The 15,000-nt window shown below is 38.9% G+C and overlaps 2 protein-coding genes across 7 annotated transcripts in view; both read right to left on the reverse strand.

Moving 5' to 3' along the window:
• Positions 1-3,368: 3,368 nt before the first annotated feature.
• On the reverse strand, positions 3,369-5,991 carry LOC108746815 (methyl-CpG-binding domain protein 3). Of its 2 annotated transcripts, XM_018483788.1 has the most exons (5): positions 5,755-5,991; positions 5,421-5,562; positions 5,063-5,116; positions 4,438-4,683; positions 3,369-3,536 (listed from the first exon to the last, which is right to left on the reverse strand). In XM_018483788.1, exons 1-5 carry the CDS (start codon positions 5,877-5,879, stop codon positions 3,438-3,440), a joined length of 666 nt encoding a protein of 221 aa, XP_018339290.1. In that variant the 5' UTR covers positions 5,880-5,991; the 3' UTR covers positions 3,369-3,437. The 2 variants fall into 2 exon arrangements, with proteins under 2 accessions (XP_018339290.1, XP_018339291.1); XM_018483789.1 differs by lacking the exon at positions 5,063-5,116.
• A 3,300-nt stretch (positions 5,992-9,291) lies between these two features.
• Positions 9,292-15,000, reverse strand: part of LOC108746934 (protein groucho-1-like) — a 77,551-nt gene continuing 71,842 nt past the window's right edge. For 3 of the 5 annotated variants that reach the window (XM_018484064.1, XM_018484060.1, XM_018484059.1), the window contains exons 8-13: positions 12,924-13,043; positions 12,560-12,842; positions 11,098-11,356; positions 10,692-10,970; positions 9,764-10,367; positions 9,292-9,666 (exon numbers count right to left, since the gene is read on the reverse strand). In XM_018484064.1, coding sequence (XP_018339566.1) covers positions 9,559-9,666; positions 9,764-10,367; positions 10,692-10,970; positions 11,098-11,356; positions 12,560-12,842; positions 12,924-13,043 — 1,653 coding nt within the window. In that variant the 3' untranslated portion in view covers positions 9,292-9,558. The remainder of the gene's footprint in view (positions 9,667-9,763; positions 10,368-10,691; positions 10,971-11,097; positions 11,357-12,559; positions 12,843-12,923; positions 13,044-15,000) is intronic. The other 2 variants (XM_018484062.1, XM_018484063.1) reach the window with 1 other exon arrangement.

The following is a 15,000-nucleotide window of genomic DNA, read 5'->3' on the forward strand; positions in this document are numbered from 1 at the left end:
ACGACATTCGCATTTATATATTCACATGCGCGACGTTCATTATGCATACGTGTATTATATGTATATAATTAAATTGCATTTTATATATCCCGAGCGGCGTCCTAGCGAAGAGTCGCGTATTTATATAGAATTGATGAAATTTTTTACAGAAACGGAGTGACTAACGAGTGATAACGAACACAAATAATGTCAGTCAACTATAATTATCCGAATTGCTTGATACTTAATAATAATTTAAACAAAATATGATTAAGATTCCCTATAATTAAAAACAATAATAAAAAAAAATACGGGGCAAGAAGAATCATGCGCTAATATTTCGAAAGGAGATCTTAATATTTTAAATCATTAAATTTTAATAATTTAAAATAAAGATTCTCTTTTGGAAATTAGTCCACAATGTACAGCGCTTTGCTCATATTTCTTTATTAGTGTTTCCGAATAATAAATAATAACGACTTTATTGTTGTGCAATAATGAAGAAAAATTTAATAGCGATAGAAAAAGACGTAAAACGAAGATGCACAGATCGAAAGGCGAGGTATCAGCAATAATGCTGCCTGGAAGCTCACACTGTGAGAGAAAAAATTTGTAACTGTATTACACATTATAATTATGATTATTATTGCTATAATAACAGTAATAATAGTAATAACTATAGTTATAGTCATTTTCGATCGCCAGCTATATATTTATTAATAGAACTGTACTTATAGTTATTATTACTAATATTATGTAGTGTTATAATTATAGTAACAAATGCCAAAAATTTTTCTCTCATTAAGTAAACTTGCCAAAACTAAAGGTACAAACTAATCCGCAATTATATTTAAGAAATTACGATCTCACTTGATGATTTTTAAACATCTTTGGGGGATATACCGCATCCCCTCATTGCTTTCTCTCGGCGTTTTCTCGGACCGGATGTCGTCTCTGTGTACATAAATTATTGCAAAGAACACGCGATAGCGCTATTGATCGCTCGGGATGCAGACTCGAGCTACAGACTCGAGATGCAGGCGATATTCGGCTCGATGTTGAATTCTCGTTGTAGACGAATGCACGCGGCGATCGTCGCCGGTACTCACGATACCGTCGATTAGACCGGATGGATCGTCGGTCGAGTCACATGTATGTGTATGTATTCGTACGAGTTATAATGATTTAAACTGGGACATATGCCCGCGTGCACGGTGGGGCGAAAACGGCTGTTCGTCTGGTTGACAATAAGGGAGAGCGACCCTTGCCGCAGAGGGAAACAGCTGTTGGTCGAAGGTGGAGAGGTGCCGGGTAGGCAGAGGGGCGGAGGCAAGCAAGGAGAAAAAAAAAGAGGTTACCACCTGGTTACCCCGCTTATGCTTACCTGAAAACCGACGCTTGCCGGTATACCTGCCTGAGCATTCTTTTGTGAAGAGCGAGGCTCTGGGCACGTACCGATTCCCAGAGGGCCTTGGACAGCATTCGATACATAACTGCATTCGGCACAATGCACGTCTCGAACGCTAGTATTAGTAACATGGTACTTAATGCGACCCGATTAGAAAATAGTATCCATGTGGAACAAAATCTTCGGAAAGTTTTTTTTTTAAAGTCATTCTATATATATATAAATAACAATTCCTTCTTTAGGAAAGTAATTCCTCGGCTAAACTATTGATTGAACTTTTCGTTTAAGATTTTAAAAGATTCTTCACTAATATTTTTTGCATCACAGGATGTCGTAGAGTCTTTACCTGTCTTTGTGTCCACAATGTACAAAAATGCTAAGAATAATATACTAAGAATACCTTGGAACGGTTAATTCTTTCCTTTTTTTGCGATTCTTCTACCATAAATCTTCCCAGAATGACAAAGCGATTAAAAATAAAATAACACAATATTTTTATTCTTCACAGATGACTAAAATAACAGAACCCAAAAAAAAAAAGAAATAATATAAATTTCACATTATAAAGGTTCTATTGTAATGAGAATATCTCAGAAAATTTTAAGAGATACTGAAGCATAATAAAGTTATTTAAGCTTAAACTAACAAAGCATATTTCCGTTAAATCCGTTAAATACATTTCCGTATTTAACGATAAATCTTATATAGGATAATTAAATTTTTGAACAATTCTTTTCCAATTTTCTGTTGCTTTTTTTCTATCCTATGCTATTGATATCTTAGTGAAAGATTATATTGAAATATGCAGGCTGTTTTCTACGACGACCATGCTCGAATTTCAAGATGATATTTTAAAATCGGTCAATTCCCGCGCGGCCTGTCTCAGGTCAAACTAATCGCAGCAATTTGCATAATTAATATGGACATTTTACTGACTCAATTCTCGAGTCTAATGTATGAATAGTATCGATTATACATTAAGCACATCGCGTCACCCGAAAAAATCTCTATTTATTAAATTAAATATAGTGATCAATATAGTTTTCCTAAATATTAATTTTCAATAATCTATATGATAATTTAATATACGATTTCCGAGCCAAATATGGCATTTTTGTCATCTGCCGAAACCGAATCTGAGAAATTTATTATTTTCATAAGTACGTCATTAGCTTAATCGATTTCCTGCATGTCACAGGAAATATTAGACAGATGGCAATCCAAGCTATTTAAAGCGTTCCAAATCGAATTATTCTCGAATTATAATAGTAACTAGCTCATGGAAATTCTTTAAACGAGCATTCAGCTATACGATCGATTCCCTAGCAATATTGATTATTTTATTCCGTTTCGAAATACTTCGTTAAAATATTTCAAGATGATCAATCGTAATTTTTAGGTCAATTCTAAAGATTGAATTCCGACAGAATCACTGTTTTACACACATACGATTTACGTAACATCGACACTTCACTACTATATCAATATCGCACGCACGCATACACACAAATTTTTTAAGGCATTAATCTTTCGTATTAGATGTCTAAGCTTAATTCTAAGAATTCATTGTTTGTGTAATCGACAATTCAAACCGTTCCTATTTTGTACAAATATACTGTAGAATTTTTACAAAGCAAATATTGGCACAAGTTTATAACTCTGGATGCCATATTGGATTAATAATAAGAACAGGTAAAGTAGATTTAAACTTCTTAAATTTTTTACGTTTTCGGTATATATAGTTGACCGATTTGAACTGCATTATTACTTATATTTTAATTATGAAAAAGAATTTTTAAATCCATGTGAGGTAAAGGTAAATTAGAAAAATAGCCTCAAAAAGCAATTGCATTCCGTCGTTAAAACAGACGACTTTAGGATCCTCTTAAATATTCCTTGAGATTTTTCCGTCTTAATTAGATTTCCATTTTTCATATTTCTCTTTTTTTTTTATAAAAAACATTTATTACAAAAAGTGGTATGGTATAATTTATAACGAACTTAAAACTAAAAGATGAGCAAGTGATAATATGCAAAGTCTCTATGTAATTTAGGTTTGAAGACCACGTAGGGCATCTTGTAATTTTTTTCTCGCGACAGCCACTCTGTCTTCTTGTCTCCTTATATCTTCATCCGCTATCGAGACAGCCTTAAATAGAACAGTTATAATTAATTAACCAATAGTATAAATAAACTAAATATTAAAATCCATATCATCGATTAATTATTTTGATATTATTAGGTCAATCGAAAAGTTCCGTCCGTTTTTTGCAAAAAGTATAGTTTTATTTAAAAAGCAAAATGAAAAAGTATCTCAATCAAAATATTGTCCATCGTTAGCGATGACTTTTTCCCATCTTTCGGGCAATAAGCGAATTCCGCGGCGAAAGAATGATTCATCTTTAGAGGCTATCTACTCAGAGACTCATTTTTCGACGTCTTCATAAGAATTGAAGCGTTCCTCTGCAAGTGCGTGTGCTATCGATCGAAACAAGATAATCGGAAGGAGCACAGTCTGGTGAATAAGCCGCATGGGATAGCACTTCCCAGCGAAGTGCTTCTAACGTTTCCTTGACAAGTTTTTTTGTGACATGAGGCCGAGTATTGTCATGAAACAAAACTTTATGCTGTCTCGTTTTATATTCTGGTCATTTTCCGTGCAATGCTCGACTCAAACAGATAATTTGTTCTCGTTAGAGATCCCCTGTGACTGTTTGAGATTTCAACAGCATAAACTTCTACAAGCATTCGATGAGCTTCAGCTGCAGTTTTCTTCCATTTGAAGAGATTAACACTTCGCACAAATGACGCTTATTTGGCTCAAATGTCAACATTTTCGATGCAATAAAAAGCAATGTTATTGATGTAAACGTATACTTTTATATATTGAATTTTATTGACAGATAAAACTAAAAAAATTAAGCTTGATTTAGACATTAGTTATCGACAGTTCTAGCTAGAGCTACTCGCCGCTAGATGAATGGAACTTTCCGATTGACCCTATTTGATCATGATTTACACTAATTAAGACGTTTGGCTATCGATTCTACCTGTACAAGTGGTTGATCAGGATTAAGAAATACCCCGGGATTCTTCTCTAAAGCCGTCTTCGATCCCGTTTGTCCCGTGACTGGCTGAGTAGATACGTGTAATGCAGTGGCCACACTTTGAAGCAATGTTTCTTCTGTAATATATGGTCCTACTGGTTTCAAGTTCTTTGGCAGATCCATTCCATCAAATTCATAACCGTCAGCATCACATGCCCGTAGTCCTTCCAAACGTTTTTCCCAGAAAAGCTGGAAGATTAGAATTTTAATTAACATGTATTGATCATTTTACTCATCACATATTATTCTACTAAGAAAAATAATACAAGCTACAAAATATTTCATTACATAAAAATTGTATTAAATTGAATCATTGCTTTGAACTTAAGTATATATAAACATTTCTATTAAGTACCATCACCAGCCACCACCAATTAACTTAGAATCCTTTATTAATCAGGATGTGGCGAAACTATAAAATACTTTTCTCCAATTGTTTTTAAATATTAAAACGATTGGCTTTCAATGTTATTATTAAAATTTAGTAGTTAATCACATTTGCTATTGAAAATATAAGAAAAAGCAAAAAATTATTGAGACGATTTCATGATTGCATGTTCAGAGTTACCTGCTTAGGCTTATCTTGGGAGCCATACTTGCCATCAGTTTTATCGGCTCCTTCCTAAAGCAACGATTTGACAGAATTTACAAGGATAGCTAACGAAGAGCAGTACAAGTGAACGGTTATAAGCAGACAAAGTGTATCTCGCAGACATGGTACAGGGATTAGAAAGATCTCTAAGACAAATAATATGAGACAATAATCTGTGAACATATTTATAGATTAAAAGTGTGCAACTACTAGATATCATATATGTGAATAGATGGGATACAGTGTAGTAAAAAGGACTCATTGACACATCAAACTGTTTGACAGTCCAATTAGCATATACATACAATCAGCTGTAATCGTTACGCAAACTAACCTGCTTTGGCTTCTCCTGAGTGCCGTGTTTAATATCCTTCATTTTTCCTTCCTGCGTTTTGTAAATCGTTACCGGTTGCTTAAAAATCGACGCTGTTTGTCTGATTGGTGGCACCAACGACGCGTCGTTCCTGACACCGCGACTAAAAAAGAGCCGCATCGTTAGTACATAGAGAAGATGATCCGTCATCGAGGTTATCACCTTCAGCATTCGAGAAACTGCGTGTCTGTCTGTGAAAATTACTTTCGATCTCAAAGATCTCTTCGAAAATCCACACGTCCCGTTCCCCCGTAAAATCGAACAAGTCTTTCTCTCGAGAATTCATTCAACCTACTTGTAATAATAATCAACCTTCCCCGTGGATGCCAATTGATTCTGACTCTTCCTCGGTTCTTCTCTCGCGGGCCAATTGATTGGCAACGCCGAGGCGTATTTCTTCTTCTCCACGGACATGTTCATCGTTGCGAGTTTCTGTCTTTACACCGCACACACAGTTATCTTTCAAAAATGTCACGGCCACAGATACCGAGATACCCCGTAATTGTCCCGTGGCTTCACTGTCGGCCATATTTAAGCGTCGCAGCATGCGTCGACAGTACGCAGTGCGACGACTAGCCCACAGAGTGCAGCACCTTCTAGTACACAAAATGCACGTGCATAACACGACGCACGTGCATCCCGTTTCGCATTGTTTTGCGCATTCATTGAACGTGTCTAGTAAAACGAAATTTCTCTATGAATCAATGAAAAGCGAGATAAAATTATGAATACTAATAACTTTAATAAAATTATTAAGTAAAATTGATGGTTTTTTTTTCAAACAGTTCCTTTTAATTATATATACATATATATTTAATTATATGAACTCGTTCTAGACACAATATACTGCATACTCCTCAGTCCTCAATATCGACTTTTTTACTAAAGTTTTTATCAGTAGGTGAATTAATAAGTCTAAATGTTAAAATAAATTTGTTGTCAAAAGCTAATTCTATTTTAGAAAAATGTTCTCAAATCTAAATTATTTCCCCAAAATCATATCTCCAATATCATCGTGTATTATTTTATTATAATCTTTTTTTTTTTGCATAAAATCTTTCCTGAAAAATTCAATTTAATGTTAGAAATTATTTATTTTGATACAAAAATTTGTATGTAAGCCTCCACGAATGTTGCGTAAATTAAATATTGATAGCGTAATAAATACGATCAATTGGAATGTATACTTATGAAAGAAAGTTAAAGTAAACGCAATGTTTACTGTAACTTTGTTTGGTAACTGGATTGGCCAATTGGTTGCAACTTTTATTATATATTTATCACATTATGATTCAGTGCAAAATTATAATATTACTGTCGTCATTTTTATATCGACTAGAGAATATTTATTTTACACACCATATCCGTAAAAACTCACTTAGGCATCTTACTTGTATTTATTCTTAGAATAAATCCTCCATTAATTAAAAATTTAGTATTATATTTTATTTCTACTTATTTTGTATTGTTAGTGCTTTTAATAAATAAATTAATCACTATTTTCCAGTATTAAATTTCCATAAAGATTTTCAGTTGACGAATATCTTTAAATTTTAATATCTACTTTTACTTTGATATTTATCTTCAACATTTAAAGGTATTAATGGAAATTTGCCTAATAAAGATTCCGTGAAAAATAGAGTCAGAAAAAATTACTATCTTTAATATTGAATATACAATAAAAATCTTAGAATCGCGGGCTTCGCGATTAAAGTGTTTCCGATATCTTTACTGAACCTTCTCTGAAATAAATTTAAATAAAAAATATTAGGAGGATATCAGGGAGAATTGGTCGGTTGCTAAAGCAATGACGTGAACTCTTGTATATAGATATAGAGGATTTAATTGCCGAAAGAAACAATTTTCGCGTAGCTATAGGAACAACTTGAACGGTGCTTGGAAAAAGATTAACGCTGCCTGTCTTCCGTTTATTACGAACGTATGTTCTTTCTTACGGCGGCTTTCGGTACGCTTTCGCGGAGTGCAAAATGCGAGCACGGAGACGCAATTCAACGCATATTAACGGTTCTGGATGGGGGTAGGAAAAGGGAGGAAATGGGGAAGAGGCAGAGGGTACAATCATTATCGCGGCTATGCGATCTTTTTTTTTGTCTCGCGTAATGCTTTCTTTTTCACGGTGCGTGTGTTATTCAACTGTAAAAGAATATCGATTCTGTACAAGTCAATGAGTTAGAGATAATTAACTATTGAGTCTTCTTGAGGTATCGTTGTTTCTATTGGTCTATACGAACGGGGGCTGTGATTGTCCAAAATCCGAGAATTCGTTCAATCCAGTTCGCATGTCGCAGCTCAACCGGTGAATGTTAACCACGGTTACAGTTTGCAAAGTTCTTATCGCGGCAGTTATAATATCGTGGCGTTGAATTTTGAACGGTCACAGCAGATGTCAACGTGTGTGTGTGTGTGTGTGTATGTGTGTGTGTGTGTGTGTGTGTGTGTATGTATGTGCCTTCCTGTAACAAAATATAAATCTCCATTACGCATCACCCGCTTTCCACCATACGGCCTCCGAATAATAATGCGCTAGCTAGTACCCTAAAAGTCCAGATGCACGCACCTCCGGCTTTGTAACTTGCACCGAAGGGGCGGTGTAAGAATTCAAGTGTTTCGCCTCATTTTACATAATATCGTCCCGTCTCTGCAGTCGTCGATGCAGACGCGCGCGTGGTCGATCACGCTCGACCGGTTTTTGCTCGATGGTTAAAACCTAGGGTCTCACGATGAATAGTCACAAAAATACTTTATCGAATATTCTGCAAAATCCGCCCACGAACGTGGTCCGCTCGCTCGTGTTTGTTTACGCGTATATGCGTGTGCGTAGTATGTATATGCCTATTATGGCAGTCAAGACTCGCAAACAATGTACATTGTATCAAGTTATCCGGTGCGCGTTCGGCGCGCAACTTGTAGAGTTTCCTATTTGTATTCGATACCGCTCGTAATAGGCGTATGAAAGCCAGTTTCATAATTACTTGCAAAAGATCGAAAAGTATCTTTCGCTCCCCTCTTTTTTCTCTGTTTTATCACCGTCCTACTCCCTCGACATGTTTTTATAAAATCTCAATTACAATAAAGTCTTAACGGCAGACGTAACAGTGCCATATAATTACAAAAGAATTGTATTTAAAACTGAAAGTGTAATAAGTACAAATTATTCCTCTTGTCGGTGGTAGAAATGTCAAAGATCACATCGCTGGCTTCGATACCGAACGAACGCAGCATCGCGTACGTCCAACACTGTTAGCGTAATCGACACTTATCGGTTTTTTCATAGCCCTACAGTTTCTCCGCTACATGACGTAAACATTCTTGTCTACATATGTGCTCAATATATATTATGTATAATTCTGCGACACAACACACATCCCTACTTTGACAAGTCTACAACACTAGATCGGCATTCCGTACGTATTCTGGTATTTCGCCGTGGCGTTTGTTTCGACGTTGCATTATTGCAAGAGAACGACCTCTCTCACTCGACGAAATGCGTTTAATTTTTCATTCAGTTTCCATCACAATCACATGCAAAAGGACTTAATAATAATTATAAAGATTCTATATTACATCAGTTAACATATTACACAAGCGATTTCATTATCGCTTCCCACGTTAAATACAGACGCAGGATACTTACACGCGTTTATCTCTTTCTCTCTCTTTCTCTCTCTTTCTCTCTCACACGTCATTCGCTCCATCCTACTTATGATTATAGATTCTATACAATTTTTGTACAGCTAAGTGCCGTAATCTTTATATATATTTATATATCCCCACAATTTATTTTATTTACTACACCCCGAGTATAATTTAATTTTTTGGGATTATAGAAATGTGAAATTTAATTCGCGGTTTCCGTCGAATGTAGCGACCGTAGTACATCGACTAAGTCTTGTCAATTCTTGTTAAACTTTATAATTCGCATTTCGTAGTTCCTTAAATTCACATTTATTATTAGTCACATTTGCAGTAAAAAAAATTAATTTTCTTTTTTCAATTCCTCCGTTGTAAGTCACACTTAATGTCACGTGAAACTTCAATCGATGTTGTATCGAAGTGTATCGTCAAGTCAATATGTGACTCAATACATCACTTCGTAGACGGTGGCTTTCTTGTCGCCAGATCCGGTGACGATGTACTTGTCATCCGTAGAAATATCGCAGCTGAGCACCGAAGACGATTCTTTCGACTAGAAAAAGAAAAAAGAAGAAACGATTATACACGGAGAAACGCGTGATAATAAACGAATCGAAACGCGCAAAGTTGCATATGCGATAACGACTAACCTGGAAAATCGAGGCACCATATGGCGTGCGCCAGGCATTAAGTAAATTGTCCTTGCCGGTGGAGACGAACCACTTGCCGCACGAAGCGAAGCGTAACGATAGCACACAAGATTCGTGCAGATGCAACTGGTATTTGTCGGGTTTCGTGGCATGAAGTACTTCGACATTCGAATTCTCCATACCAACGGCTAACCATTCCCCGGTCGGGCAGTATCCCAGAGAGAATATCTGTGACGTGAAATCGTGCTGCTGCAGTTGTCTACCCTCTCTAAGGTCCCAGGAGCGCACAGTATTATCGAGGCCACCTGTCCACAGTTTCGAACCGTCGGCAGAGATGTCGATGCAAGAGGCGCCATCCGTGTGACCTTGGAATTGTCGAACCAACGTTTGATTCTGCAAATCCCAGACGGCAATGTTGCCATCGCTGCAACAGCTGAAGCAGACCTTCGAGTCCGGCGAGATGGCCAGGGCATAACACGCCGGCGCCGAGGAGGTCAGTTCGGCTTTGATTCTCGGTGTCGGACTAGCCAAGTCCCAGATGCTCAGATTACTCGCCTCGCCTCCAACAATGAGAGTTCGACCGTCAGGTAACAACTTCACCGATCTAATAACAACAATCGAGCGTCGCTTTACATTAATCCCGTTTAATTAATTAAATACCGCCACTTATGCATGCTTTTAAATAATTACTATGGTCGCTCATGTTCTACGGTACGCGAGGAGAGAATTGGGAAGGGACGGGTAAATGCATACGGAAAATGCATGTGATAAATCGATGCCGCGCTCCGGCGTGATATACACAGCCGGCGGACACGACTAAATGTCATCCAGAATTCAGAGTCAGAAATTAATTACAGCGACCGCGTGTAGCGTTCGAGAGTTAATGTGTCACGAATTGCGAATGAAGACACGTGTTACTATCACTGACCTGATATAATTGTCCCGTTGCAGGCAATCAAGCTGGGAGACGGGTTTCGCACTAGCGCTACCACCTTGGCTGATGTCCCACACCTTAACGCAACCTTTGCCGCCGGTGTAGACGTACTTGGTCGGATTCGAGATCGTCACGGCACAGACCACCTCACCGTGAGTTAGCGTATTTATTTGACGCGCATGTCGCGGAATACCCGGGCCAATGAGCGCATCCTGCGGGAATGGTACCGGTTGCATCTGACCTTCACTAGATACGTGGAAACTGTAGGCACTGCTACGAGAAAAACGTCATCCCATAAAAGTATACAGCGATATAAAGCGGTGTAAATGTAACGGTATACCGATAAACTGACGCCTAGATAAGCGGACGACAGCGAATTAGGAAAGGAAAGAACACTCACGGTTTACCACCGGGAGGAATGATCGGTCCGAGTGGTGCTCTCATGCTGCCATGAGGATCATAAAGCTGTTGAAGGGGAGGTCTCGTAGGGTAACCACCGTTGAGTGCTGCCGGAGGATAGCCCAGCATGTCCACGTGAGGTCCTGCGGGTGGATGATGTGGCGGCGGATAGTGCGGCGGATAAGGGCCGACCACCGAAGCCGAAACTAACGGTTTACTGGAACTCGATGGTTTTAGGCCACCGGAACCAGAACTGCTACCTACGATATCATCAGTTAAACATAGAGTCCTTATGTCTTGAGATGTTCTGAAATCTTGTAAAAAAATCCCTAAGAATTCCTGAATTTTCCTGATATTTTTGTTCGCTGTAAAATTAAAAAATAAAAAAAAAATGTTTAATACAACCTCGAAATGAATATTGAACTGGACAACACAAACAAATTACATATCGAAAATTAGCAAAAGATAGGGATGGATTCCGAGAAACACGAGATTATATCTATTATTGTCTACAATTAAAGCCGCGAAGCATGTAGGACAATACAGAGGAGAGTTACTACAACATAGTACCAGTGAGCTATTGTATTCTGCTGAGTATTATCTTCCATTGTCACCTTGACTTTTTTTTTAATAAAAACTCGCGAGCACACAAGATTGTACGTAAATGTACACGAATGTACATAAATATCTATTTTATATGATGGTAACCGATTGTCAACAGTTTGCAACATCAAGGAAAAAAGATTAAAAGAAACAATGTTTTCAGAAAGAGACAGAGTTTAAATTTAAAAATAAAATTCCAAAAATTTTTGAATACCGATAAAATTCCAGGAAAATCCCTGATTTGATCAAAGATAGAAGAAAAATTTCAAAAAATTCTAGGTAGTAAATACCTAGCTACAGTAATACCTTGCTATAGTAAGAATCTAGCCAATGTTGTCATCTTATGTCTATAAACCTATTGATCTCGATAAAATATGATGGATCAATAATGTGTATCAAATTTAGATACACACACACACACACACGTCATGTTTTGTCGAGCTCCAACAATATAGGGCTGGTATTTATAGCCCATTTTTATTTTAAGATTGTCTTCAATAATGTATTAAGATGCTAATACGGCTCTGTGATCGCTTATGACATCTTAAAACTGTACTTAAAACCGTACATATAATCTTAATACGATCTTACATATTCTTGCAGAAATCGGATATCGGCCAATTTGATATGGAAAGACGGGCGCAAAAAAAAAAATGCGTTTGAAAAGAGAGAAAGCAAAGGTGTTTCAAGTTTAAAAAGTGCAAGCAGCGCAAATAAACCTATTGATCAGATTCTTCGTGCAAGAGGAATTCCAGTTAAATTCGCTTATCTCCTGAACCTGTTGTTTCTTTCCATCTGTTCTTACGTATCTTTCTTTGACACCCCGTCGTACGACGACACATTCTTGAATAACACCGTACCTGCCGACGTCGGTGTGACCGGTTTCGAGATCGGTGTCGTTGGTTTCTCACGTTCTTCCATCTTCTTGGCCGAAGGCGTGCTCGCATTGCTGCTAGTACCACTTCTAGGTGATGGCGGTGGTACTTCTTTCTTGACCTGGCCGCTCATAGCCACCGACGATGGGCCCAACTTGTCGAGACCGTTTTCTCGCGGTGACGCCGTGCCGTTCGCCGCGGGGCTGGTCGGGCCCTCGCTCGCGTCGTCGACCACCAGGTCTTGGTCGCTCTTTTCGCCATCGCTTTGCTGTTGCGGGGAGAACACGCACGGCTTTATTGAGGCGGATCGTGAATCGAGGAGCACGGGGCACTAATCTCGGATACTTACATGGCCTATGTCTTTGTCCTGCTCCTTCTTCAGTTTCTTACCCAGCAGATGTTCGTGCTGCGGATCGGGCGTGCTACGCGGTCTGTACTTCTCCCGTTCCGCCGGAGATATCGAGTTCCTCTGTAACAAAGATAATCGACATTTCAACGACGAAATGTTTAACGAATAGCCGATTCGAACGAGGATGTTACGATTTTTATAGAATCCCTTATCAACGCGACAGATACGAAAGATCCGCTCTCCAGTGCGGTTAATCCGATTACGGTGATTTACAGGATTTATTCCGTTCGAGATTTTTACGGACCGCGCCGGATTTTACCTCCTGCCGATAGATTTTCACGGAAAAGTATCGGGGACGAAGGACTTCTTGCGAGCGTAGGGATGGTCGACGGATGGAGGGTAGAACGACTAAAGTCCTTCCTTCCTCCTTCGCGATTAAATAAAACGATCTGCCCGTCGGACGGGTGGAAGAGGCATCGACGGAATTACTTATCCCTCTCTTCACCCGTACGACCTCCATTTCGCTTCGAGGCGAACGAAGAATAATAGGACGGATCGTAGAATCCTGCTTTTTTTTTTTTTCTACCGTATTATGCGCGAGTGCCGAGAAAAATATCGGCACGCAATTCCGAATGCAAAAGTACTCGAATATCTTAGACGTTTTATCGACCTCTTTTTATTTCATCGCGCCTCTTCAATAAACGCTTGTATGAATTGAGACACACTCTTTTCCCGAGAATCTAATCAGCGAAAAGACGGGAAGACTTCACTTTTTCAGTTTTAATATAAGAAACGTAAACGTGAGATAAGAATTGTATATAGTCATCGATAAACAACACACAGATTGCTTATCGCTATTCCGACCTTGTCTTCTGTCATGTTTTGACACGAGTGGATAAAATCAAGAGGAAGATCATCGATGCTGACAATCTTCATAAAAGGTGTTTTTTTTTTCTCCCGTAAAATGCAAGCTAGCTGAAGTCTTGCTCAGAAACACCGAGTCGAAGGTATCATCGACCGGAAGCTTTACGAGCGGTAGTTTCGTCGTCGATACGTCGGACAGAGCAACACCGTCCACATGCCTTGATATATACATACACACACACACATACACACACACACACACACATATATATATATAAGAGTGGAAGCCCTTTCCCTGTCCCCGATAACTGCGCTCCCCATCTTTGCAAACCCGTAAACCACCCCTGTCGCATCCCCTCGCAGCCACCGCTGCTAGTGTCGAAGTAAATCTCCTCTTCTCTCAATTACCCTTCGTCCCTCATCCACCACTACCGACGATGCCGGTTCTCTCGCTCTCTCGGTCCATTACTTCGACGCCTCGGTATCATCTCCCGCCTGTCGACCGAAACACTCCGGGTGAAAAGAAATAAAAAGAAAAATGGAATCTTGAAATATATATACGAATACGCGAGTGTCTCTCTCTTTCTCTTTCTCTTTCTCTCTGGGCGATTAACGTGCAAAATTACATGCCGCGCGGAGGATAAGCGGTGTCGCGCTTAGTGTCTTGTCAGATACTGTCAAGAAATCGCTGAAGAGAGGAAGAGAGAGTCGGCGAGAACGTGTATGAAATCCTGCGAGGCGGAAAAATCGAGCGGGAGCGTGTTCTCTCGTTCACAACGGCGATATAGCGAGGGGAAGAAAAGCGAAGAGACAAAAGAGCCGTGAGAGGGTGAGCAGACGGGAAGTCTCGCAAACACGCGCTCTGCTCACGTCATGAAAGATTCCCAGTAAGAAAAGGATCCCCCGGGAGCCGTATTACGTGCCGCTCTTTCAAGTTTTCTTCGCGGAAGAATCCCAGTAGAGAGAAAGAGGGATCTTTTTCCTCCGAAAAGACGTCCTCTCGTTATCCGGAAACGGTCGGTCACTGCTTATCCGACCAAAGTCCACTGAAGCGGATGAGATGACTGTCGTGTCGTTGAAAAAGGAAAATCTGGCGAGAAAACAACGCTTGACATGCGTTCGCGAGAATATAAGCCATAATGACTTTTGAAAATTTTATGATTTAGACAAACGTTATCACTGGTAAAAGCAACATTTGCGGAGCACATTCGCG

This window comes from Trachymyrmex septentrionalis, unplaced genomic scaffold (genome assembly GCF_001594115.1).
Source record: "Trachymyrmex septentrionalis isolate Tsep2-gDNA-1 unplaced genomic scaffold, Tsep1.0 scaffold19, whole genome shotgun sequence".
Lineage (NCBI taxonomy): Eukaryota > Metazoa > Arthropoda > Insecta > Hymenoptera > Formicidae > Trachymyrmex > Trachymyrmex septentrionalis.